We start from the raw sequence: 24,872 nt of genomic DNA, 5'->3' as shown, positions 1-24,872 counted from the left end.
TTCAGTATTTACAATGTATTGCTTGCTATTTACAAAAATAACAACAAATTCAACACATAAAACAATATTACATAATACAATGGAGCTAGTAGCTATATGTGTCTTTATTTACATGTTGCATAGGAAATACAGGTCTACATAAAGTACTCACCTGTCTGTGCTTTATGTTAATGATAAGATAGATATCATAAATGCTTTTTGCAACTATGAAACCAAATCAGCAAACATGGATTTCATGAATTGTATCATATTTATTAAACATTTCCTTTCAGTCTTTTTTGATTCAAAAATATATTTATGGAAAAATAAACTTTCTGTCTATTCTAACTCAAAATATAGATAATATTTGTCTCAACTTTTAGACATTAGAGTCCAAAAGAGTAGTTGCAGTGCTTGTTTGAGGTTATCTGTCATTCAGTTGTCATTTAGGTTGTAGGTTCAATATTGTCTGGTTCTTTGGTTTTAAAGTTTCAAGCCCTCAGTGGAGCATTTTTAAAAAGCACCTTCTTCTCAAAAGGGAATATTCGATACAGCAGAACAATAATTTTTTGAAACTTTTAGTTTTTGGTCTTTTTATCCTTTTCTCTTTTTTTGTCCTTTTTCTCTTTATCTGCCTTTTCTTTCTCAGATTTCTTCTTCTCCTTCTTTTTCTCATCCTTGATCTCCTTGTACTTCCACTTCGGTGGTTCCAGGAAGCGCTTGTCCATCTTCCTCTTCTTCTTCTCTTTCTTTGGCGTTGGCTCCGTAGGCCTCAGGATGTCGATCTTGGGGATGCAGCCGGAGGGAAACACGCTGTTCCTTCTCGCCATACTGCGTGGAATAAATGTGGTGGCGACTTTAGTGGAAGCCAGCGAGATGAGGCTGCCTCGCCGCTCAGCCTCGGTGCAGCACGTTGTAGCGATGGACTCAGCAGAGTGGATTGTGGGAATGATATGAGATACTGAGCCATTGCTGTGGCACACTGAGCGCTCTTCTAATTCCTTATCCGAATGTTTCTTCACCAGTTCTGGCACAGCAAGGCGCCGCTTCCCCACCTCAGGAGGGCTCGTAGGGCAGAGCGGGCGGCATCCGATTGAAATCAGGGGACTGTGGACACTGGTGGTCATGCGCACCATGTGGTCCAAGCACCCGTTGTCCTCGGGGTCATGAGGAAATCTGAATCCAAATGTACTTTTGATCCGCTGCCTAATTTTTTCACTGGCACTCTTCACAGCTACGGCATTGGCTGCCCTCTCCTTGAGCTCAGGCCACTCAGGGACATAACTCTCACAGAACTGCTCAGCTTTAGGCCGCATTTTCAGGCGGCGGAGACGATGGATGATCTCATAGCGGCCGGTTTTCAGTGCCCACTCCTGAGCACATTTTCCTTTTGTGGAGTCTACTGCATGTAAGTCAGCTCCTGGAAATAAAGATGGTAGAGCAAAGGAATTAGTAGGCCTTTTTTATGGTTGACATTTTGACCTTTGTTAGAAGGAAAAGGACAGGTGTTGTTAATCACATTAATGATAGTTCTATCCCAGTTCACAGATAGACCTCCCAGTGCGCCATACCAGTGAGCAAGTATGCACAAACCCAGGGCCCTGAAACTGAAACACCTCAATTGAATACAGGTATTATTATTAATTAATTAGGTTTAAATAAATAAGTTTTACTATAACATGTCAACATCTCTGCCACACTAAGGCCTATAACAAAACATTGGCAATATACAGCACAGTGGTCACTGTACAGTCCTTTTGATTTTTGATTAGTCAGTTGAAAATATTAATGAGCAAATATTTTGATAATTTATTAACATTTTTCAGGCAAAAATTCCAACCACTCTCTGGATTCAGCCTATCAAATATGACGATTTACTGTTTGTATTTATACTATATGACGTACACTTAATATCTGATATCTGAAAGGTTATGTATTGTTGCTGAAGAGATCTCTGTGGGCTCTGAGAAATTGTGAATGACATTTGTTCTGTATTTTTCTTTTACATTATGCAGATTAAAAGATGAATCACTTAATCGAGAAAATGAACAGCTGATTAATGAATAAAGAAAATAATCGTTAGCAGCAGCCCTTCTGCAATGAGATTTAAGGAAACGTGTGCAGTATAAATACATCTACAAGTGTCTTGTAGAGATTACTGCAGGCCGTTTTAAGGTGTTTGTGATAATGTCCTAAGAATAATCCCTTAAACCGGTCTGGCGTCACTGGCACGTTCACTGGTAAACAGAGTTAGCTGGCTTCAAAAATGGACGGATGAACAGTGGGGTCAGCTATTCTGACCACCGGTGCTGTAACAGTTCACATAGAGCTGTAGTGCTCCTGGTAAACTAACTAAGTTTAAGGTTCAAAAGAGACCTAATAAAATCATAGTACAGCAGCTCCTGTATGAGTGAAATGTTGTTTGACTTGTGGTTGAAGAAGCTGAATGCCTGGAGGAAAACTGCACTATCAGTCATCTGAACATTGTTTTATGTCCATAGAAATGTACTTTTATGCCTTTTGTTACTTGTGAAAAGGTTTGAAATGTGACTGAGTGGTTCATGTGTGTAACTTAACTATATTTAAGTCAAAATGAATATACAGGGAAAAATAAATGTGTCTCTTTAGGTATAATGTTCTATCACTGAGCAACATGTGATGCCAGCAAGGTCCAAATGTATGCAAACATTATACAATAAATGTAATTAAAATGAATGATAAACTAAGAAAGTTTTCCAAGACTCTAACGACAATAAATGGGAAATCAGGCAAAATGGTAGCTGTGCCCCTGCTCTTACGTACCAGCCATAACGAGGGCAGAGACAACGTCATTACGGCCGGTCATAGCAGCTTTGATGAGTGCTGTGAAACCTCGACAATCCTTTATTTCTGTGTCTATACCAGGGTAGTAGTTTAGGAGATACATGACTGTGTTGATGTGACCTGGAGATAAAAAACAGAATTCAGAGATCAGATCAACAGTGAGTCAGAAAATGACAATTTAAAGCTCGTTCTGCTTCTTACAAAAGTCTCAGTTTACATGACTCAGATAAACATACTGACTGTTTGCATCAAGAAGAAATAAATTACTGAAGTTTGACAGTCATTTATAAGTCACATAATGCTGTATGTGATATTTGCTACTGACTGATTACACCACAATTGAGGTAGCTCAATTGTTTGTGTTTTGTTTTGTCACTGTTTGGTGTGTAGGTAGAACTTACCTGCTTGGGATGCAATCATCAGAGCAGTGTTTCCTTCATTGTCCTGGTGATTTATGTCTATATAAGGACAGCTGTGAAGCCCATAAACAATGTCCACAAACCCTTTGCAGCAAGCCACCATCAAGCCATTCTGTTGGTAACAGTGAAAGGTAAGGATCAATGACAGTGGGAGCATTTCAGACCTTTTAGTAAAAGACTGGAGCTATGATTTTACAGGTTCCGAATCATTAGCGTTATGAATGAGACTCTCACCCAGCCATTGATGTCCAGCTCCATGACCTCTTCTTTTGTGACCCCTCTCTCCAGAACTTTCTGCAGAGAGACGGGTTCATTACGGGCGCACGCTCGGTACAGTGTTGATGCAGCAAGCCCGTTTGTTCTTTCCGGCATGTACTCTGGAAGCACCGAGTCATCAGAGAGGATGCTGTCTGAATCAGACTCGCTCCCTGACAGAGAAACGTCGTCCTCATCGGGGCCCGAGCCCAGGTGGGGGTCCTCTGCTGCAGTGGCCATCGTCCAACAGCTGAACGGGTGAGATGGTACTCTATCCTTTGGCTACATCTATAAGAAAATCCAAAACAGAAAATAGATACTAGATGTTGTCTATAGCAACAAAGGTGCAATCAGATACGCTCGAGATGGAAAAGATGAATCTTTCCTCCCTAGAAACCTCTCCGTAATTACACATAATGCCAAGTTAAAATCATCTCCTTATTGTAGGCAGAAAGTTGTTACACAACACACATCATGCTGTATGTACAGTACAATGCTTCATGTGCCACACTGAAAGATTAAAAGTTTGATTATTGTCAGATTGTCAAAAGGGTAAGATGAGTCTGTCACTCGAGATTATGAGTATATTATCTGTGTGTCATGGAGTGGGTGTGGCTGTACGAGCTCAGTATGCCTTTACTGTTGAGTAAGTGGATCAACATCTAAAAGCCCTGCTCAACATACAGGAGGGCTAAATGAGGAACAACTCTCCTCAGAATAACCTCAGTTACATGTGACCCTGGTCAACTCATGTTTTGGCTGCTTTCTGAAGACTATTTAGAACTACTGAAAAGAATAACTATTGTGTTTTAGTGTCACCTGCAATGTAGTAATGTAGATGTTGTGATGTTCTTGACCCTGTAAAATCACAACAGAATTGTGATTTGGAAATGTTGAACATTTCTAAAGAGGATCACTGACATTGATTGTCCAGAACACAGATTACCTGTTATGACTGTGTTGTACAAGATAACACTTACTATAAAATATGTTTAAATAAAAATCTTTAAGTACAGACAGTACACAGGCCAATGTGAACACAGTTTACAAAACCAAAGTAAAGAAGTGAAAATTCTGAGGCAGAAGTGCAGCATCAGTCATCCTTTACCATTACAGAATGTATCTTTTATCACTTTCATATATAGACATAAAGAACGTACACTTACCATAAAGGGTAATCAATCAGCTGTAATTGTCGATATATCCACCTGTCTGTCTGTGTATGTCACACCTCTGTGACTCTGTGGGCCACTTCTGACTTCCTCCAACACTCCTACTGTATTGTCAGAGCAGCCGAGAGGTCACAGCTTCCTCCTGGCACTGTAAATAGAGGTACTTTACCCATTTCCATGCCACATATTGTCGTGATGACATAAAACAGAGAGGAGGAGTCTTCGCAGAGTCTTCACAGAGACACCGTGTGTTCAGCTCCTGTGCTCGGCTCATCCCACTTACAAAAGCTTTATGTAGGGGATTACTTAATGCCAGTATTGTCTATATCACGGAGCTTATACCATCTTTTAATTGGCTAAACTAAAGAGTTTTACCCCATATTTTAACTTTCTGAAGTGTCACAGGTACATTTGATTTGATTTACAGATAGTAAAATGGGCTAATCAGGAAGCAAAACTTTATCTGAAAAATAAATGAGAACATATAATGTGAAAAAAAAACAAATCGGTCGATTAATGACATTTATGAAAAAAAAACTCTTTTGTAGTCCCTACACAATAATTAATCTGATTATATATGTATAAAATGTTATCAGTAAGCTGCTTAAGCCAGAGAAATCGTATTAATTGTCAAGACTGACTAGCAGATGACCAAATCAGGTCCCAGCACGCTCTGAACAGATGGGACAGAGTCCAGACTCAAGAAAACTGAAACAGAAGGTGTTTCACAGAACAGCAGTGGCAGCTGTGGCTGAGTCATGATATTTCTCAGATTTACCACAGGATGGAGATCTCTCACACACTTCACAGGCTCTACTGTCTGACTCCAGTCTTCATAATTTGGACATAATATGCTGAAACTGATGAGCAGTTATATCTGAGTCCTAAATATCAGGAAGGTACAAACTGAAGTGAGGTCTAAGAGGATTTAAGTATATTTTTGGTTCCACTGTGGGACGGCAGTGTAGTCTTGGTTGAGTGTAGAAAACTGGAAAACAAGTGAACGAAACAGCACTAATAAAAATAAAAGGCAGATCGTATAGGCAGTATGATCTGTTCTACTCAATGGTAATAAGCACTTATTAAAATGGTAAAGCACTTTTAGTTTTTCTGAAGCTATTTGGAGTTAGTTAGTTAAACGTCCTGCTTTGTGAATGGTCACCGACTGAAATTAGCCTATGGGACCTCTGGGACGTGGCTGGACCTGTCTGGACAGAATGAGCCCCCTCATGTCCAGAAGGGCCTGAGCACAGATCTCACTATAATTGAACAGCTGTCTTTATCTGCCCAGAGGAGAAGAAAGACCTCCAAAGCATAGATCGTCAGCTTTTGCCCTTCTGTTGGACATCAGGCAGGCTGGCTGAGATGTTTTCCTGAAACTTTTAAACTTGTTTTCTGTAGTTAGATTAAATAGCAAGTCAAAGGTTCAGGCCTGGATGCTTAAATGAGGGAAGAAGGGATGAGATTGAATTTACAGACATTAAGGTAAAGAAAAAGGACTTCATATTAGGACAAACTCGAGGGGAAGAGAAAGGGATGAAAAATGAAGACTTTGGCAAAAGTGCAAGGGAGGACTGAACAACTTCTGGGATACAGGGTTGATAAAGTGAGTGTCTTCATTATTCAAGTGAAGTGATGGAAATAACTTCAAGCCTAAAAACGTGCATGTATCTGTATCTGCCTGTACTCTGGCTACTCTTATTTATTATATAAATGTTGAAATTGTGTGAAATGTAATGGAGTAAGACAAGAAGACCACACCTGAAAGTAAGAATAGTGTATGCATGCTGAAACTTTGGTATGCATTTATTTGTGTCTGGTTATTTTTACCTTGCTTTAGTATTAACATGATTCTTCCATATGAAACTGGAATAAACAATGTTGTTCTTTGTTAATGGGAATATATAAACCTTAAAACATTGCTGCTACTCATCTTATATTAGCAGATTAGGAAATGTATTTGTCTTCAGGGTTACTTTTGAGTTGATCTTTGTTAAATTATAACTGGCCATGTGTTAAGAAAACTTATCATGACTTGTATTAATTTAGCCCATGTGCTGCTGTTTATGCGGCACTACTTTATAATATAAAAAATGTAAATGTAAAATGTAAAAAAACAGTGTGCAGATCGGTGTGATTTGTCTACGCCAAGTTGTTCAACTGTTGGTTAATTTTGATAGACGACCAACAAAAAGTAAAAACCTTTAACATGAATCATATTCTTCAGACAGCGTGAGGTTTCTTTGGCCTAAGATTTGATATTGTCCTGCTGTCTTTAGCCCTCACTGAGAAATTCCTCAGATAAGATACGGAACCACTTAAGCTGAAACAAAAATACAAATTAGAGAGGAGTTGAGAGAGAGATAAAAAGTGTTATTATTAGCTAAATCACTTTATCTACCACACACATACATTAAAAAACATATACAGCTACAAAAAAGACAAAGAGGATATAGTCTTTTTAATTAAACTTAATTTATTTTTAATTTCACCCACTCACTCTCATGTCTGTCTGTGTGTAAGATTTCAGACACCAGCCGGGAGAAACTGTTGTCGGATGAAAACAACAAGGACACGCAGACGCAGTTCAAGTGGGTCAGAAAGTCCAGTGTGGCTGGAAGATGCAAAGGTAACACAGTGCGTTTATCTGCTGCTTACTGTAGTTTAGTGCTGTGTGCACCTCACCCATAGTGGGGAGCTGTCTGACAGAAAGCATTTACAGCTGAGATTTGACTGAAAGGAGTTTTTCACTTTTTGCACAAAACATCATGGATGAATTTAAAATGCTAAAGGCAACACCAAATATAAAAAGCACACATTACCTTATCCCGATGATTAAATATTGGCTCATTAGGTGTGTGTGTGCTCACATACACATGCATACAGTAATCCTGCATTGTGGAGAGATCAGTGCTTTTCAGCTCACAGAGATCATGTCAGCAGAGTTTTTAAAGGCTTAACTCGATGGCCAAGAGAGCAAGAGCGTTTTGTTATTTTTATAGCTGTAATCTGTCCTCTGTGGATTGAGATTCCAGGGTTGTGTTGGTCGAGCTGTGACGTGTGCTTATCTGTCTATGTGTGTGTGTGTGTGGTACTGTGTAATATATGTGTGTCACATAGAGACGGACAGCAGCTGTATTAGAGACAGATTCTTCTCTTTCTGTTGTTTTTTTCTTCCTTCTGTTACTTTTTTGGGTTCGTATGAGTTTATGCATAAATCTCCTTGAATCACACTACCGGCTGCCATGAGCCTAGACAGCTGTGCTCGGAAGATCATCTAGTCATGAATGCTTAATCTTGGCTTTGAGATTTAATCGGTCCGCCTCCATCCTGCCAGCTCAGTTTCCACATGTTGGTTTTTCCACAGCAGAGTAAATGCTTTGGTACCTGTGGTGACAAAGGAGAGCAAACTGCCTTATTGATTAGAGGAGGAGGTTCTTAAAAAAGACATATTATAGATAATCTTTGTTCCTCAGATTTGATTCATCATAAATCTGCAAGTGCATGTGCATTTGAGTAACTGGGGCTGCTTTTCTTAAGTTTGAATGCAAATGTGACACAGTCAGTTAAGATAAGATGTTCCTTTATTTATCCCCCATGGAAGAAATTCAAGTTTGACACATCAGCATGGGGGAAATGTAATGCAAAAAGTACACAAGTGTAGAAATACAATAAAGAATAATACAAATAAAGTATTATAAATATATAATAGAACATATAAAGACTATAATGAAAGCTATATATAGATATATACACAGTATGCAGTAAGAAATATTGTGTGCAAAAATATTTTAAACAGTGTATAACTAGCTAGTTACAAACAGTTATGTACAGAGAAAGTCCCAGCCTCACTGTGGGAGGGTGATAGTATCTGTGCACACATTACCGAATTTTGTGACTATAAAACTACCAAGAAGCAGCGGTCAAGTGAATTTTTTGACAGTTTTTTGAAATTCCTCGAAAACTAAGAAATGTGACCCCTCAGTACAGTTTGCATGTGTTTATGGCTGGTGGCCAGTTCAACCATATATACATTTTTCCTTCTTAAAATATACGGCATATAAGGGGAAAAAAAGATTGAGATTCATCTTGTGACCCCTTGGGGGAGTCCTGACCCACATTGGGAAAACACCTTGATTCTATGTTAGCTATGTTAGCACATCTGTAGTTGATTGGGTGTTAGTGGATCTTTGCTTATGGCAGTACAGTGTGTAAATGCATGAAATTATATTTCATTTAAATCTGTCATATCCTATTAATGCAGCTTGATGTATGGTGACAGATGAGTACGCATTTCTTTTAACGAGACTAAGAGTCAGCATTTTAACACGCTCACAATGGGGTGATATGTTCCCCAGTTCTAGGATTAGGACATTCAGGAACAGATATTCTCCCTCTCTCAATGACAACCGTAACCTTATATCTTTAGCAGGTATAGTGTTTACCATGTTAACCATATTAACGTGTTAGCATGCTAACATTAGCTATTTGGCACTAAACACAAACATAGAGCTATGGTTGATGGGAGTGTCATTTAGAGGTATCTTTTTAAAGTTGGACCTGATTGTGGGTCTAGATGAAAAAAGGGGATCACAAAAGTTATTATAATTCATCCTGAGCGGGACACGAGTGCCTGGACCACATTTTATGGCAATCTGTCCAACAGTTGTCGAGATATTTGACTACACATCAACCTCATGGTGGCGCTAAAGGAAAAGTTAATTCTCTTTCATCCTCTTTATATTCTGAAACTGTATCCATGTGACAAAGTTGAGATATTTTAGTCTGGAACCAACTGACATTTCCATCCGTAGAGTCGTGTTGCTAGCGTGGCTAAATGAATGGAAAGTTACTCTGCACAGTTGAAATTTTTGCTTATATCATGGAAAAGCCCGTGTTCGTCATTGCTCATGCGATGACAGTACTTAAGGTCCCACAGCTACAGAGCAAACACTGAGAGGAGAAGCTGATGAGGGAGGCATGAAGAGAGAGGGCAGAGGGAGCAAAAGAGGAGGGGATAGAAATGAGAGGAGGTGGGGCTAGAGACAGATGCTAGCGCAGCAGTGCAGCATGTTAACTACCACCACCCCCCTATCCCCCACCCCCTTCATCATCACAGCCCCTCCCATTCCCCGCCCCTCTGTCGGTCCCTCACTTACTTCTGGTCCCTCTCATAATCTTTACACAGTATCTGACCACACAGAGAGGCTCGAGAGTGGAGGGGAGCACCTTCTCTCTGGTTTTTTTCCACGGTTACTCTTCCAATCATGGGATAGGAATAGCTTCTTTTTTTTTTTGCCCAAAGGGAGTTTCTGCTCAGATTTGGACTATGACTGTGGGGCTCTCTGTACACTTTTCCTCCCATCCTCTCAGGGCATTACCACAGGAATAGTGTGTGTGCATGTGCTTATGTGTGTGTGTGTGTGTCAGTCCAGCGTGATGCCTGCTTCTGATAGTCTCGAGTCTAGCAGCAGGAGTGGATCATCATGAGAGGGGGTCACCACCAGCGAGGGTGTGGGTGTCAGCACCTGTTCAGAAAACTGCTCAGTAAATGTGGCTGCTGCTTTGTTCGAGTTAGAGGTACGTAGATGCTCTTCAGGAGCACTTTGACTGTAGTTGTTCTGTGATGGTAATAATACATTTATGTTTGGTTGTTTCTCAAAATTCCTGAAGTTGATGCATGCAATGTTATTTTTGTTGTTTGTACACAGCGTTTTGTAATGAATTTGAGATGCAGTTGGTCACGTCCTATATCAAAGCCAAAGTTAGTTTCTTTAAGTTCTAGTAAAATCCGATGAACCTTTCTTTATACATGTTTATGTAACATATTTATTAATTTTGTTACATTTTCATCCATTCACTTCCCAGTAAGTGCCTGTAATAATGAGAGTGCAGCAGCATTAGAAAGCCAGAAAACAAATGATGGGTTGTTTGGACAAAACTATCCTACTGTGTGTCCTTCATGTTTATGGTGTAATTTAAGAAAAAGTGTAGTTAAAGGAATACTCGACTGATTACAGGATAATATGCCAAACATATTATGTAATTGTATTGGCTGAAAAAAACTTTATTTTTCTGCTTCAACCATTGTTACTAGACGTATCCCGTCTCACACATCGTCTACACACCCCTTAGCTAGGTCTGCTATATTCTTTATCCTTAATTTGAATCCACATTAGCTTTCACAAAGTGATTAAGCTAATATTAGCACTGTAATGTTTGCTCCATTATGTTTGTATTTCTTTATTGGTTGTACAGTTGTGCAGTAACAGTATTGTTATTTCTGTAATGATACACAACAACCAAACAGTCACTATGTTCTGAACAGGAGCTTTAGCTGAAACAGTGAACCTCTCCATATTAATTCTGTTAACTAGCTTCTAGCAGCAACGTCAGCCACATTTACTGCATCAAACAATCAACAAGCCATAATGTTCTTGACTAACAAAACCCTGTTCAGTCTGGTTTATCTTTGATGGAAAAAGTGGTGTATATTGTACGATAAAGAGGCTATTCGTCAGCCAAGCAGGCCGGACAATTGTTAGCATATTAGTCACAATATTAATTCCTGACAAGTTGTTTCACCGTTGCGATCCTCCTCTGGATTTGGGCTAAAAGGGCTGATGAATTTTGATGTTGATCATTGATTCTACCTTTACGAAAGAAAAAGATAGGCTGTGGGTATTCCTTTACATAGGAACTCTGTCTGACTGAAATACCAAAAGAGAGTTTTAGAAAGTTTGCTCCAAGGAACAACAAGAAACATGGAAGGGACAGTTTCATTTATACTTATTTTTTTCAGGATACATCTGCAGTAGTAACAGTACACTTCACTGTTTATAAGGATGTGATACAGGCACAGCAAGATCCATGTTTCAAATAGACAAAATGTGATAGAGTCACATCTGGATCTCTGAAGTGTCTCTGAATGCTGCTGTTCACTGAATCATCGCAAGTCAATGAGTCACTGTCTTGACATTCCTTTCCCAAAAAAAACTAAACTGAAAGACCCCCATTACACACTCTTTCTCTCTCTCTCTCTCTTCCTCTCTTCTTCTCTCTTCCCAACCACACACACACACACTCACTCATCACTGAGAATAATTATATACAATAAGACGATTTTTTGTTAAGTTTATTTGACATTAATTAACCAAAAACCTAAATGATAACACCTAGCCCTAGCCATCTAACTTAGTTAGCATTAGGTTGCATGCTAAAATGCTGCAGTGTTACAAGAGTAACTGAGATAGTGTGGACATGTGCAGAGGAGAGATGCTGGCTATATCGCTGGCAGGCAGGAGGAAAAGAGGAGGTTCATGGATGTGGTGTGGCAGGAGACATGCAGGTGGTTGTACAGAGCAAGATGCGGAGGTCAGAGAGAGATGGAAACAGACGATCCGCTGTGGCAACCCCCAACGGGAGCAGCCAAAAGCAGATGAAGGAGTCGGTTGTTTGAGTTGGTTTAACACTGTTTTCATATCAGATGCATTTTTGACTGCGGCTCTGTATAGACGTGTGTGTGGTAGCACATAAAAACAAAAAGTGATTTTCTTAATCTGCACCCCTAGAATACTGTGACCTTGCTTCAGGGCAAAGGCAACAGTACACACAAACACACACACACACACACACACACACATTCAAACATGCACATACACAGACACACAAACACGTCCCGTTACTGCCCGACCCTTAAATCCTCTGTTGTTCCAGTTGCTCGGGGAGTGATTACAGAGCAGCTCTTCTCTGAGCTGCATTGCTCTGACAGACCCTGCAAATAGACGTGTGAAGCGTGAAAACAGCCGTGGTTTCTCACCTTTGTTCAAAAGCTTCATAGAAGATCTCTGACACTTGTTCAGGATGTGATGTGATGTCAGTATTGCTGTTATACAAGGTGTTTTGTTCCTGTCTGACTCTAAAAATACAATTCTTGTCTGTTTGTGAGTCCGTGCATGAGTTTGCTTTGTGTTCATAGAAAGCCCAGCAGTCACATTCAGGACAGCACAGGCTTTCTTTTTTCATCTAATCTGTTTGTCTCGCCTTTAGTGCATATTCTGTTCTGTGGTAGCAGGAAAGACTTTTGTCGGGAGAGCCTTTTATTTCAAGTGTTCTTATGTGGTTTGGGGCTTTTCTCTTCTGTTTTTGTAGCTTTCTGCTCTCCCTCTACCTCCCCTGAAGACTTCTTTCTTATAACTCCTTCATTCTGCAATTTCGCCTTGAGTGTTTCATTTCATTTGGCGCAATGTCCAACAGCTATTTATAAAGGCAGAGAAACACCTCCACATAAAGTATGTTTGGGAAACTTGCTTGGAAATCTATTTAAAAGTCCTGCCAACAATCTCGCTGTCTCATTACATATACATCACACTGGCTCAGAAACTGCCATGACTAATAGTCCATTAGACCACCAGTGTGTGTGAGGTCATCATTGCCAGTATGTGAAGAAGTAAACATGATAACTAACAAGCACAAAAGTGCACTTACATATACAGTAGCTTATCTGTAATCTCAGTTGTAATTTTTCATTACATTTGGTGGTTGTGTGTTCTGGTGAAATATTGTCTTTGAACCACAGGACTGCCTGACCTTCATATGACCACACTTAGACAATTAGACATGGTGCTGAGTCCCCACAGGAGAAGGGTCCAGGAGACATTCAGTCTTCTCTTAGGCAATGCAAGTTTATTTGCATACGTTTTTTTGTTTCACTGTGTGTTAAAAACAGGATATATAGATTTAAACATTAGAATTCAAATTAAAAGGATATAAACTATTTTTAACAGAAACTGAAAATATAAAACTGAGAATTAAATGCAAGATATCAATATTTTAAACATCAACAATAGATCAAAGTACCTTCACTTTTATGGGAAAGTGTTGTTGGATGAACCCACAGAGACTCTACAACTCCCCTCAGCTCCACAGATCTTTTTTAACATATTTCAGCTCATTGTTTTGGTTTTACGGCTGTGTATGCTCACTGCCCACCAAACTGCAGACAGAAGTTAGTGATTAGCTGCTGGTGAACAATTTTATATTTTAAACTGTTGTTTTAGAGGTAGTGGACGTTTGTTCAAGCTCTGTGGTGCAGAGTATTGTAACTAAGGCTATGTTCAAACTGCAAGCCTAATTTCATTTGTTTTGTTTGGCTGTTATTTTTATTAAATATTATTTATTTGTTAAATGTGGCCCATATCCAGTGTTACTAATACAGTTCGGTAATAATATCACAGTTACTCCCCCAAAATATAATTAGGTACGACATTAGTTTTTTTGTCACCGCCCTACTGATTTGAAATCCAATAATCCAGTCACATCCTTGGATTAATTTTTCTAATCATTACTTTGTTTTAGTAATTTATATAACTAGTAGTGTAACTAGTTACTATTAGTGGGGAATAATAAGTAAAATAATAATATATTCCTTTTGGAATATTGAGTAATACATTAAAGCAACCACTACCTAAAGCCAGTGCAAATACCTGTGCAACCGGTGTGTTGAGTTCAATACTCTTCAGTACTCATTCTCTGACCTTAACCAGACCTTCAGTGAGGGTGAAGGAGGAGACCGAGAGTGCAAACAAAAACTATGAGGGGTGACCACAGTGTACGAGTGAAAGCCCACATCAGCAGCCTGCTGCGCCGTGGGAAAAAGGAAGTGGTGTCCTTCTACACTGTAAAAATGCAGGATGTAATCATATATGATGTGAAGGGATATTAATCATAATCATTCTTGTCATAGTTTACTAGCAAGCAACAACTGACTTAATAATGGCTCAGGTCACAAATGCTAAGAGCAGAAAGAGCAGCCAGCAGCATGTGAATGTATGGACTGGAGTAGATAGACTCTGTGTTTAAGTGTATAATTGATGCACAGGAAGATCAGCTGATCAGATCCTGAACATTTCAAAGCTACATGTTAAAAGTCCTCTCTCCTGTCTAGGAATGAAACCACTCATTAGTTTAATGTGGAGCAAAGAATAACACATCTATGTGTGTGTGTGTGTATGTGTGTGTGTGCATGTGTGCGTCTTTAATTCTAGTAATCTGTCACTCCCTCGGATTTATAAACTGTGCATGAACCTTGTTTAGGAGGATGCAGGCGACATGAAAGTGGCTGGTTTGTAGTTTTGGTTATGACAGCGGTGTGGAGTATTTGCCCTGGCAGTTATCCAACAGGAAGAGAAGGAGGCTGTTTTTAGCCAAAAATAACTGGATTTGATTGCAGTAATGATGATTTCATCCATCAGCACGTGCAGAATACGAGGCACCAGCAGTAATCAGCTCCCATATACAGACAAATAAAAGTCTGGTACGTAACATGTGTAAAGCTTTAGTCATGCTTACACTTGTCTGTAAGTGTCATCATACTGTTTGAAGCAGTGCTTCAGCAGCATCTCAGTAATTCCTGCTGGTGCTGACCATGACCATTTATGGGTTTTAGTGGGGGAAGATGTAGTTAACTATCTCCCAACCATCTGCTTTAAGAGGGAGAGAGAGAGAGAGACTGCTATGATGTAAAGTAGGTCATGAAAGCAGCACTCTCTCTACCATCACAGCCACATGAGCATAAATACAGTATACACTCTTCTCATGCAAACAAGAGTTAATCATTAATAATCATTAACATACCATGACCAAAAGAGTGATCTTCTCTTTATACACCTGAAATTATAAAATACATTTACTTTTGTGAAAAAACAGAAAAAAAGTATCCGGTACAGATAATGTACTTTTTACATGTAATAGTATCACCAGAGTAAGATCTGTGTCAATATCCATACTCTTAATACAGCAACTTTTATAAAAGAAACTTGTTCTGTAAATTATATTTTACTTGTTATAAAGAAAAGCTAAATTCTGAGGCTGTTCTGTAAATAGTTTTCTAAAAAATATAGCAACTTCTGATCAACCCATGTCTATTTCAGGCTTAAATTAACAACTGATTTCCCCGCCCACTTCCTGTTTAAGCCCCACTCTTTCCAGTGTACTCGCTCATCCCTATTTTGTGGATGGATTTTACATTGTATCACCTTGCTTTTAACAATATAAATACCAAAACCAAGTCTAAATGTTTTGGATTTCATTCAAAAGTAGCATTTAAGTGGTGCATCTACCTGAATCTCTGTGATTCAGTGATGGTGCAAACTACCCATTATATCACCTCCCATCATATTATACATTAATGATAGCGGAAGTGAAATTTTACTAAAACAGATGAACTGCCACTCAGATACAGAACCTGAAATATAATGTTGTACTATGGTGAAAATTGACTTACTACGTTCTACTCAGAGAGAAAACATAGTCAGTATTTGTACATTGCTGGTTTTGCCAACTTCAAAAGGCTGAGGGGACAAAGCTTAAACTGGATTGTTTTAACAGAATCCAAAAATACAGCTGCCAGTGCCTCAATGCAACAGACGGGATTACCGTCGGAGAGACTGACCCTTCGTTAATGTTTTGGTCCTGTTTACAGCCATCTCTTTCCATCTGGGTAGGTGTGTTGTCTGAGCCAGCGGGGTTGCTGAGAGAATCAACCCCCACCCAGCTTTAATCCATCCATCAATCTGTATGCAGTAGATAATTTGTGTTTCACATAAAACCACCTCCATGACTGACATGTTACATAAATCTGCCCCAGTGATATGTAAAAAGTTATGTTTGATATAATTTGGATGTCAGTACAGCCTACATACAAGGATTCATTCACAGCATGCATGCTTGCAGGCACTGCAGTCCGGATGGTGGTCCAGCTGTTGCTCAGTGGGAAAATGACACATTACATAAGTGTCTCAAACAAACATGACAAGCTGAGTTGATCAGCTCAGCGGTTGTTTGGCATCACAATGACCATTACTCACCATTAAGGGCCAGTTCATAGAAAATGTTGATGTATTTGTAGAAAAAAGCTGCAAGGTGCACTTCTGGTATAATTTCAACAGATGGTAAGGTGCTTGTTAGGGGTCCTATATGACCTGACCTTGATAGATAAAAAACCCAGGAGACCAGATGGCTCTCTCTGCTCTGGGTGATAAGTGTGTGTGTGTGTGTGGGCATCTGTAGGTGTTTGCACCAACTGATTCTGTGAATTGGCTCTCTTCTTATCAGAGTTACATAATTGAGGATATAAAGTCTTAAAGTATTTTTTTTTTTAATTGTAGGGATGATGTGGGGCTGTTTTGGCTTACACACCTATTCAATGGTGTGTGGATGGTGGGGACAGTGCCTGCAGAATGGGAGACAATAATGGTTGTTGGTTGGTGGATCCCATTTTTAAAAGGGGGGACTTTTTACAGTTTGTAACCTTCTTGGATTGGATCTCAAGGCTCAGAAAACGTGAGGAAAGTGGTCTGGTGACCTCAAAATCATCTCTCTCCATTTTGCAGATGATGTGATTCTGTTGGATTAATTAGACACCATGAACTGGCTCTGGATAATCGTCAGAAAATGTATGGATGGATGATTTGCCTGATGAAGGTCTAGTATAGAAATGTTGCAAATAAATGTTATAATTGCAAGTAGGATTTTTGCAGCCATGCTAATGTAAGCACTACAGAGACTTTAGTATGGCATAGACTCGTGTTTTCCCAATGAACAATCTCTTAGCTGTGCTACTGCGTTATTTTCTCCATCAATTATTTGATATTTTTTTAAATTCCACAACTTTCTGCATTTATTTATGTTTTTTCTGCCTTCCTAAACTGGTTGATTATTGTCACTCAGCATGACCTTAAGATTCATTTTAGAAAGCAAACTTTCCCAACAGTCCACTGGTTCAAACTTCTGCCAAGAGCCACCAGATACACACACACACACAGAAATGAGTTTGTGTTGTTCACTGCATGAGTGAAGTACCAGGCGATTAATTAGTTTAATTAAGTTTGAATCCAGCCTACTTTAGATGTCTAGATTGTTTTGTGGGAGACTGAACTGACAGTCAACTCAAGGTATAAGTATACAGAGCTGGTCTTAGAATAACATCATCCCCAATGTTGTGAACAGTGAACTTTTGTATTAAGAGAAGAGTTTGCTGGTATCTGTGAAAAAAGAAAAAGATAACTGAAATGGAGCAGGAGGAAAAAACACATTATTTAGTATTTTACTGTCAATATGGTGTCTTGTCTAATGGCAGTATCAGGCAGTTTTGGCAAATAGCTGACCCAGATTTCCACTGGCTTCTTGAAAGCTTGTTATTATGATTACAGCTTACATAAATGTGCTGACAGGGAATAGTGGCTTCTGGGAAGAGTCCAAAACGACAAAATGGGGCTCCTGAAAGATTCCACTTTGCTACGATCAGCAGAACAGAGTGAAATGTTAATGTTAGGGTGCTTGATTAAAACAGTGTGGTTAAAGATTATGCACCAGTTTCCATAGGCAGGAGACTTAAAGCTGGAAACAAAATCCAGCTGTGGCGTAAAAGGGTGTCAGCTCCAGTATTGGTCCAGCCTGCGTTGTAGAAAGAATGAGGGCAGTTAAGTGCAGACATGATGGGTTTAATTATGACTGACTTTAGGTCAGATAATCCACCGAGGTCTAGGAAAAAACATTACAGTTTGTACCTTTTTAAAGGCTTCATTCGGGAACTAAATTATATCTGAAAAGTCAGTGCTTATAAAACCGAGTCCCAGTTGTAGCGGCGATAAATGAGGGTTTGTGTTACCACAGCAGGTATAAAGTTTTTAATAGCGCAATTTAGAGACTTAGCCATGTGTCAGTATGTTCCAGTGCAGGTTTTAATCAGGTACTCATGATTTAATGGGAAAAAAGTAACAAAAACACAGTGCAGTTATGATGTTGAGTATTTCCATTTAATGCTTCATTTCAGAGATAACTATATTGCATTGCGTTTATTTGAAAACTATAATTACTTTGCACTATTTATGAAGACTTTAAAATCCTATAATATGCATATAAAATATGCTAATTTATAGTACATGAAAATACGGCACAATTGTAATGTTGTAGTAAAATTATAATAAATTATTTAATATTATAAATAACTCTAGTCTGAAGAACTGCAACATTTAAATGTTATAATGCATTAAAAAAAATAATACAATGATAAACATATAACTGGACAGGGTCTTTCTGCTGCGCAAAACTTTTATTCTGCTACTTTTATTTAACTAAAGAACTTTAATATTTCTTCCATCACTAAATAAAGTTAATTACAAGAAAGCACCAGAATCAATAACTGTGTGCAAGTTGGATTCAGCTTTCGGGTACCATGTGTCAAATATTAAGCTAAGTTTGAGTAAGTCAGATAAGTTTGTTGTTGTTAAACTTTAAACTTTAATTCATACTTTTTCATAAGTTTCATAAATTCATAAGTTTTGATTAATTCATTCAAAATGTCAGGACAGTATGACAAAAATACAGCTCCTACCTCCACAATATATATATATATATTCTCCAATAAATGCAGCAGCACATATTGAATGTGTCTCCCTAGTGTGGGGGTATCTAACAGCATGTTCAGTGTGAGTCTCATCACTCTAGCATGACTTACTGCAGCCGACCCCCTGTTTCCCCTAAGTGTGACCTTTGGTTGGTGCCACCACATTTTCTGATTAAATAAATGTTCTTTTTTAGACAGTCTATAACAAATGCATACAGTCAAGCTACAGTATATAATTTCCTCTTAAATTAGCTCTCACAAGAAGCCCTTCCTCGTGAGAACGGATCTGTTTTTGTGTTCATAATGATTTAGGACCGGTACAGTAGCTGCAGCTACTAAAGTTACAGTTAGGGCTTAACACAGGAAATTGAACAACATTTTTGTGCAGAAATCTGTCTGCAGCATCTGACCTGAGAGGATGTACCCCACAATTAGCTGCTCTACGTTAACCCAATCCTTTTCCCTCTTTCTCTCTCTCTCTCAGCAGCAGAGTCGTACTCTGTGGCGGGCAGTGATGGCAGTATCCCCCCATCGGTGTGTTCTGTGCCCCACCAGGCCTCAGGCAGCTCCAGCCCCTGCTCACACTCGTCTGGAGGATCACGGCACCCTGTTAGCGCCCTCAAGAAATGGCTCACCAATCCCGTCCGCAAGCTGAGCTCGGATGCCAGGGGAGGAGCGGGGAAAGTCGAGAAGCAGATGTGCAGGTCAGACGTGAGGCAGCCGCCATCGCTCCTTTCCCACAGTGAAACCCTGCCGAGGCCTCTGCAACCGCACGACAGCTACACCATCCTCCCCTCTGGAGACACGGTGAGACTTAAAGACAGACTACATTTACACCTCCTATATATACACACTCAGTTTTTTTGTTTTTTTGTAATGGTTGTTGTGTTTGTGTTGTACAGGTGTCGATAGATGGTCTGTTGAGTCCAGCAGTTCCTTCTCCTACACAGCCGCCATGTCAAGGCCACTTATCTGACCTCCTGCAAGGCAGAGACACGCAGAGTCTAGTAATGTCTCTATTCTATTTTATTCTATTCTATTGGTCTATGGTATTCTGTTATTCTACTTTGTACTATCTCTTTCTCTTAAATAGTTTATACTATGTTATTATATTATGTTCTATTCTATTTATTGGATTATATTCTATTCTGTTGTGTTCTACATATGATTTGATTTTAAACAATGTTGTTCTATTATATTATATTCTGTTCTTTAAAATTCTGTTCCAATCCGTGTTGTTCTATTTTAATCAAAGGTCATGATTCAAAGTCAGTTGAATTAGTGACACTGAATTCTCCCTTTAAAATGCACAGCACATTTCAATTAAAGGCCAAACTAGACATGCTATAGTTGGATTAAAGGCTCAGAGACACAACGTACATAAAAGATTAATTTTCATGCACTGAATTACTGGCAATCATGCTACATTTAACCCAATCTTCTATTCCACATATAACAGTGGCTCCTAACCACAGAGTCACAGGCCGTGTCTGGGTAGTGCAACATTTGTTACTGTGCCTCATGAAACAATGAAAAACAACAATATTTAAACACAACAATTTATTGTAGGCTTTTTGTGCGATAACTTCTTACACAGGATATTGATTTCAGAGTGATTTTTCAGATTGTACTCAATCAAAAGCTCCCATCACTCTTACAACTAGCTAGTTAATATTAGTAAAAATAATAAAGAGATTCTTCAGAGGAGTTAGGTGAGATAAAAGGCCATAATGCAATATAATGTGGAATATTTATAAACAGAAAACGTTTTAAACTTTGAGATAGATTGAGAAATTGATTGATAAGGACTAAGTCCTGGACTTATTTTAATAATTGTCCCGAATGTTACACAATCCACCAACCTTAATCAAGACAGAGGCAAGGATTCAACGTCTGAAATTATGATGTTTTAGAAAATAAGAACTACAGAACTACAAAACTGAATCATATGAATAAACAATAAAATCTTTTTAGAAAGTTGAAAAGGTAAAAAGTATCAAAGACACCAAAACAGAATTCTTATAATCTACTTCAGAGTCTGTCCTTTACTTTAACTTTACTTTGGTCGTCCGCTCCACAAGAACATTATAATTATTTAAAATATAAAATACAAATCACGTACACGTACAAATCAAAAGTTCTCTAAATTCTTCACTTCCCTCACTATTATTTGAATGATTTCAGTGGAGACTCTCATCATTAAACCTTAATGTAATGCAGGTTTCATGAGTTAATAATAATTTAAACGCATACACTTAAATGTCAAGACAAGTCGCACTAAAACTGTGAATTATAAACGTGCACGTCACTCTACATCCTGTTTAGTTGTATTAACGTGCGAAAGGCTTTTATTTGCACACATCATTTGACTTCCACAAATTGTGCCAAATAAATAGCACAAAACACACATTTTGCTGCATATTTTGCACACAATCACACACAAGCACATACTACTAATTTCTGGTAACTCTACACTGTTCTCAGTACTCTTTGAAAGGCCCTGTGGGGTGGAATCAATCCTGTGTGCTTTTCTAGACAGACATCTGGAAGTAATCAACTAGCCAAGCAGTCTGTAACAGGCTAAAACAGGGTCAGGATTGGGGGTGAGGAGTGTACTGTTAAGACACCCAAGCAGCCTGAGCTATAAAGAGCTAATTACTCGAGGGGAACTCAGGGCCGCCGTGCACGAACATAAATATTGCCGTTGGATGTTGGACCTGTAGAGGAACAGGCTTACAGGATAAACCCGTCGCTCTTGGAACTTTTCGGTCTTTGTCGTCGACTGGTTCAGTTCTTGGTTAGCATTTTATATGAGACATACTGTAGAAGACATGGACAAAGCTCTGTAGTAGCTCCTATCACATGGGCAATCACTTACATCTGTTCACCACTCTCTCTCTTTGTAGCAGCGCTAATACACCTTGAATTAGCCGTCCCACCCAACAGCCAATAGCTACAACCGTAAAACATACGCCCACTATTAGAGGAGGAAGCGGCCTGCAGCCAAAGTGAGAAACAGACCTGTGGATGTTGGTCGGTTCTCATTTAGAGTACAAAAGCTTTACATAAGAGATAAGTTAATTTTTAAAGGGTTGAAATAATTCTTTAACCCATAAATTACAATGTTCTGTTTGATAAATGACGTTCCCTTACTTTTCCTCAGTCCTCTCGCCCTCGTGTGACGAAGGCTTTGTCTCTTTAAAGATCCAGTGTGTAACATTTAGGAGGATCTATTGGGAGAAATTGTCTCCAATGGAGGTCGCCATGTTAAACTGCCATGCTTCTACAGTAGAAACCAGACAACGGCTGCAGATAGGGCCTTTCACATATTAAGTTTTTATTGAGCCACTGAATCGTACACACTGATCCTTTAAAGGAATAGTTTTACACTTTGGGAAATATGTTTAAACGCGTTATTGCCAAGAGTTAGACAGAATATTGATAATACTCTCACATCTGTACGGTAAATATAAAAGTGGCCGGTTAGCTTAGCTCAGCACAAAGAATGGAAACAGAGGGAAAGAGTTTACACTTCTGGAGCTCACTAATTAACATTTTATGTCTCGTTTGTGTCATCTGCACAAATCCAAAGTGTGTGATTTGACACTTAAAATATATGTAATGTAAAATGCTAATTATCAGTCCTACATGTCACTTTTTGTATAGATTAAACAAACAAGATGTAATGTGTTAATTAGTTAGCTTCACAGGAGCTGGTAGGTGTATTGTGTTACGTTTGGATTGGGCTAGCTGTTGTCACCTGTTTCCAGTTTTATGCTAAGCTAACAGGATTGTACAGATATGAGACTTTTATCTATCTTCTAATCAAACTCTCAGCATAAAAGAGTGCATTTTACAAAACGTCTAACTATTCCTTTAACCTCCTCATGGATTTCAGAACAACTAACTTGCGGGTGAGAAATTACTGTAAGAGAGGAGAAAGCATTGAGAGCAACAAGCTAAACTAAGCTCAGCCGTGTTAATGGCTGCTGACTAGTGGATCAGAACCAAAGTGAAGATCAGCCTCAGGTGTTTTTCATAGTCGGGACGTCTGCTGTGTGAACAGTCGACTCACAGAGAGCGAGGGAGCAAAAAAGACTGACTGAAAATAAACAGAAAGTGCATATTTGACCTACAAACTGACTTCACAGAAGGATTATCATCTAGTGCACTGAGGCAGAGAACAAAATGTGGTGAGTCTGCAGTATGTCAAGAGGATTACAGTCAACTTCACATTAGTTTGTACTGCTTTTAGGGGAGGAGTGATATTTGTTATATAACATCTCTCCATGCCATTGTCAGTTACTCCGACCTTTATTATCTGACTTGACAAATTGTACAAATGTTGCTGATTTACCTTCATTGGTCAGGCCTGATTATACTTTTCCGAATGTCTCTGTCCAACAGTCTCTTCAGCAGCACAGAGAGACATTAAAAAGCGATTATTACTCTCAGGTTACTTGGGATTTGGGGTTGACATGACTTTCCAAAAGGGATCGGTAAAATTGCTTTACTGATGTGTTCCCCAGGATTAGGACCCTCTCATCTTGCTGGCTGGGTCAGAGGACGCAGAAAATGAAGCTTAATGATTTAAGTTTGCATGGTTGATGCCCAGTGGTCTGACATCATTCTGCACCACAGCGTCTGGAAGAAGTACTAAGTTCCTTTACTTAAGTAAAAGTACCAAAACAACAATTTAAAGATACTCCACTATAGGTTAAAGTCCTACTTGTACTTTAGGTAAAGAAGCATTATCAGCAAAATAAACAAAAATTGCTTATACTGATACATTAGTGTGTAAGTAGCTGGTCACGGTTTAGTGGTTCCCATTTATCTTCTTTCAAAGTGTGATTGTGACAGTGATAAATCTGAGAGATTGTGAGATAAATGGTAAATGGCTGCATTTATGTAGCACCATCAGGAGCGTTTTGGGGTTCAGCGTCTGGCCAAAGGACACCGAACAACCCTGTGATTAGTGCACAACTGGCTTTACCTCATGAGCCACAGCCGACCTGCTGTGATGATTAATGGAAGAGGGAAAATGTTCTGTTACACATATTTGTATTAATTTTTCAATTTTTCTCTAACCTTTACTTTTTTGTGAAATAATGGTTAACGTCTGCAATTTATGTCAAACTAAAAACCACCAGAAAAGTTTAAAAGGGCAAATCTCTCTTTGTTAGAGCTGCTAACAACTCATACACCCCAGCTAGAGTCTGCTTTTTGAGCCACTGGCATGAATGTGTGTCCACTTATATAATACTATATGTTACGATGCGATGCTTACCAAATGCTGTACTGTCTTGTTTGTGTGTTTTAGAGTCAAAGATCCAGCGTCAACACTCTCCAAGGGGAAGACGTCTGCACCATGACTGATGACTCAGGCAGCCAGTGGTCCGCTACAGTGGACAGTGAAGAGGAGAGAAACATTGCCTTAGAGAAGAGCATGTAGGTCCTGACCTCTACATTAAAGAAGTACAGTGACATTTTGGGACATACGCTTATTTGCTTTGTTGAGGGGAAAATTGATACCACGTTCGTGTTTGTCCAATAAATATGACGCTCCAGCCAGCCGACAGTTAGCTTAGTTTAGCATAAAGACTGTAAACAGGGTGAAAAAGCTAGCCTGGCTCACTGATTAACATAATGTGTCTCGTTTGCTTATCCATTCAAAAAGTGTAAAAAGGTCAAGTTGTGTTTTTTAAGAGGTGACATTCCTTTCTGCAGTCTTGTCTTGGCAAATTGTCCTTTTTACATTTTGTTTTTGTATGATTTAACAAATAACATGTTTTTGAGTGTTTTAGAGGTGCTGGTAGG

General features: G+C 39.0%; 2 protein-coding genes across 3 annotated transcripts in view; one reads left to right on the top strand and one right to left on the bottom strand.

The window, feature by feature from the left end:
• Positions 1–557: 557 nt before the first annotated feature.
• ankrd33ab (ankyrin repeat domain 33Ab) lies at positions 558–3,716 on the bottom strand. The gene is made up of 4 exons (XM_035662689.1): positions 3,456–3,716; positions 3,204–3,333; positions 2,782–2,922; positions 558–1,399 (listed from the first exon to the last, which is right to left on the bottom strand). The coding sequence occupies exons 1-4, from the start codon at positions 3,714–3,716 to the stop codon at positions 558–560; spliced, it is 1,374 nt and encodes a 457-aa protein (XP_035518582.1).
• A 6,136-nt stretch (positions 3,717–9,852) lies between these two features.
• The window catches only part of arhgef25b (Rho guanine nucleotide exchange factor (GEF) 25b), a 23,316-nt gene continuing 8,296 nt past the window's right edge, over positions 9,853–24,872 (top strand). Inside the window, exons 1-4 of one of the 2 annotated variants that reach the window (XM_035662632.1) lie at positions 9,853–10,228; positions 19,543–19,862; positions 19,958–20,062; positions 24,376–24,503. In XM_035662632.1, the coding sequence (XP_035518525.1) occupies positions 10,135–10,228; positions 19,543–19,862; positions 19,958–20,062; positions 24,376–24,503 (647 nt within the window). In that variant the 5' untranslated portion in view covers positions 9,853–10,134. Of the gene's footprint in view, positions 10,229–19,539; positions 19,863–19,957; positions 20,063–24,375; positions 24,504–24,872 lie in introns of both variants that reach the window. The other variant, XM_035662631.1, reaches the window with a different exon arrangement.

The sequence above is a fragment of the Morone saxatilis genome, unplaced genomic scaffold (genome assembly GCF_004916995.1).
Source record: "Morone saxatilis isolate NCDOM2014 unplaced genomic scaffold, NCSU_SB_2.0 Contig18, whole genome shotgun sequence".
Lineage (NCBI taxonomy): Eukaryota > Metazoa > Chordata > Actinopteri > Moronidae > Morone > Morone saxatilis.
This window is presented reverse-complemented; position numbering and strand designations above follow the sequence as displayed.

Excerpts from the sequence above, each read along its gene's own strand:
- ankrd33ab (XM_035662689.1), bottom strand. The coding sequence starts at position 3,716 with ATGGCCACTGCAGCAGAGGACCCCCACCTGGGCTCGGGCCCCGATGAG. Across the intron at positions 2,923-3,203 it reads GATGATTGCATCCCAAGCAG|GTCACATCAACACAGTCATG; the intron begins GTAAGTTCTACC and ends TTTTATCTCCAG. Across the intron at positions 1,400-2,781 it reads CTCTGCCCTCGTTATGGCTG|GAGCTGACTTACATGCAGTA; the intron begins GTACGTAAGAGC and ends CTTTATTTCCAG.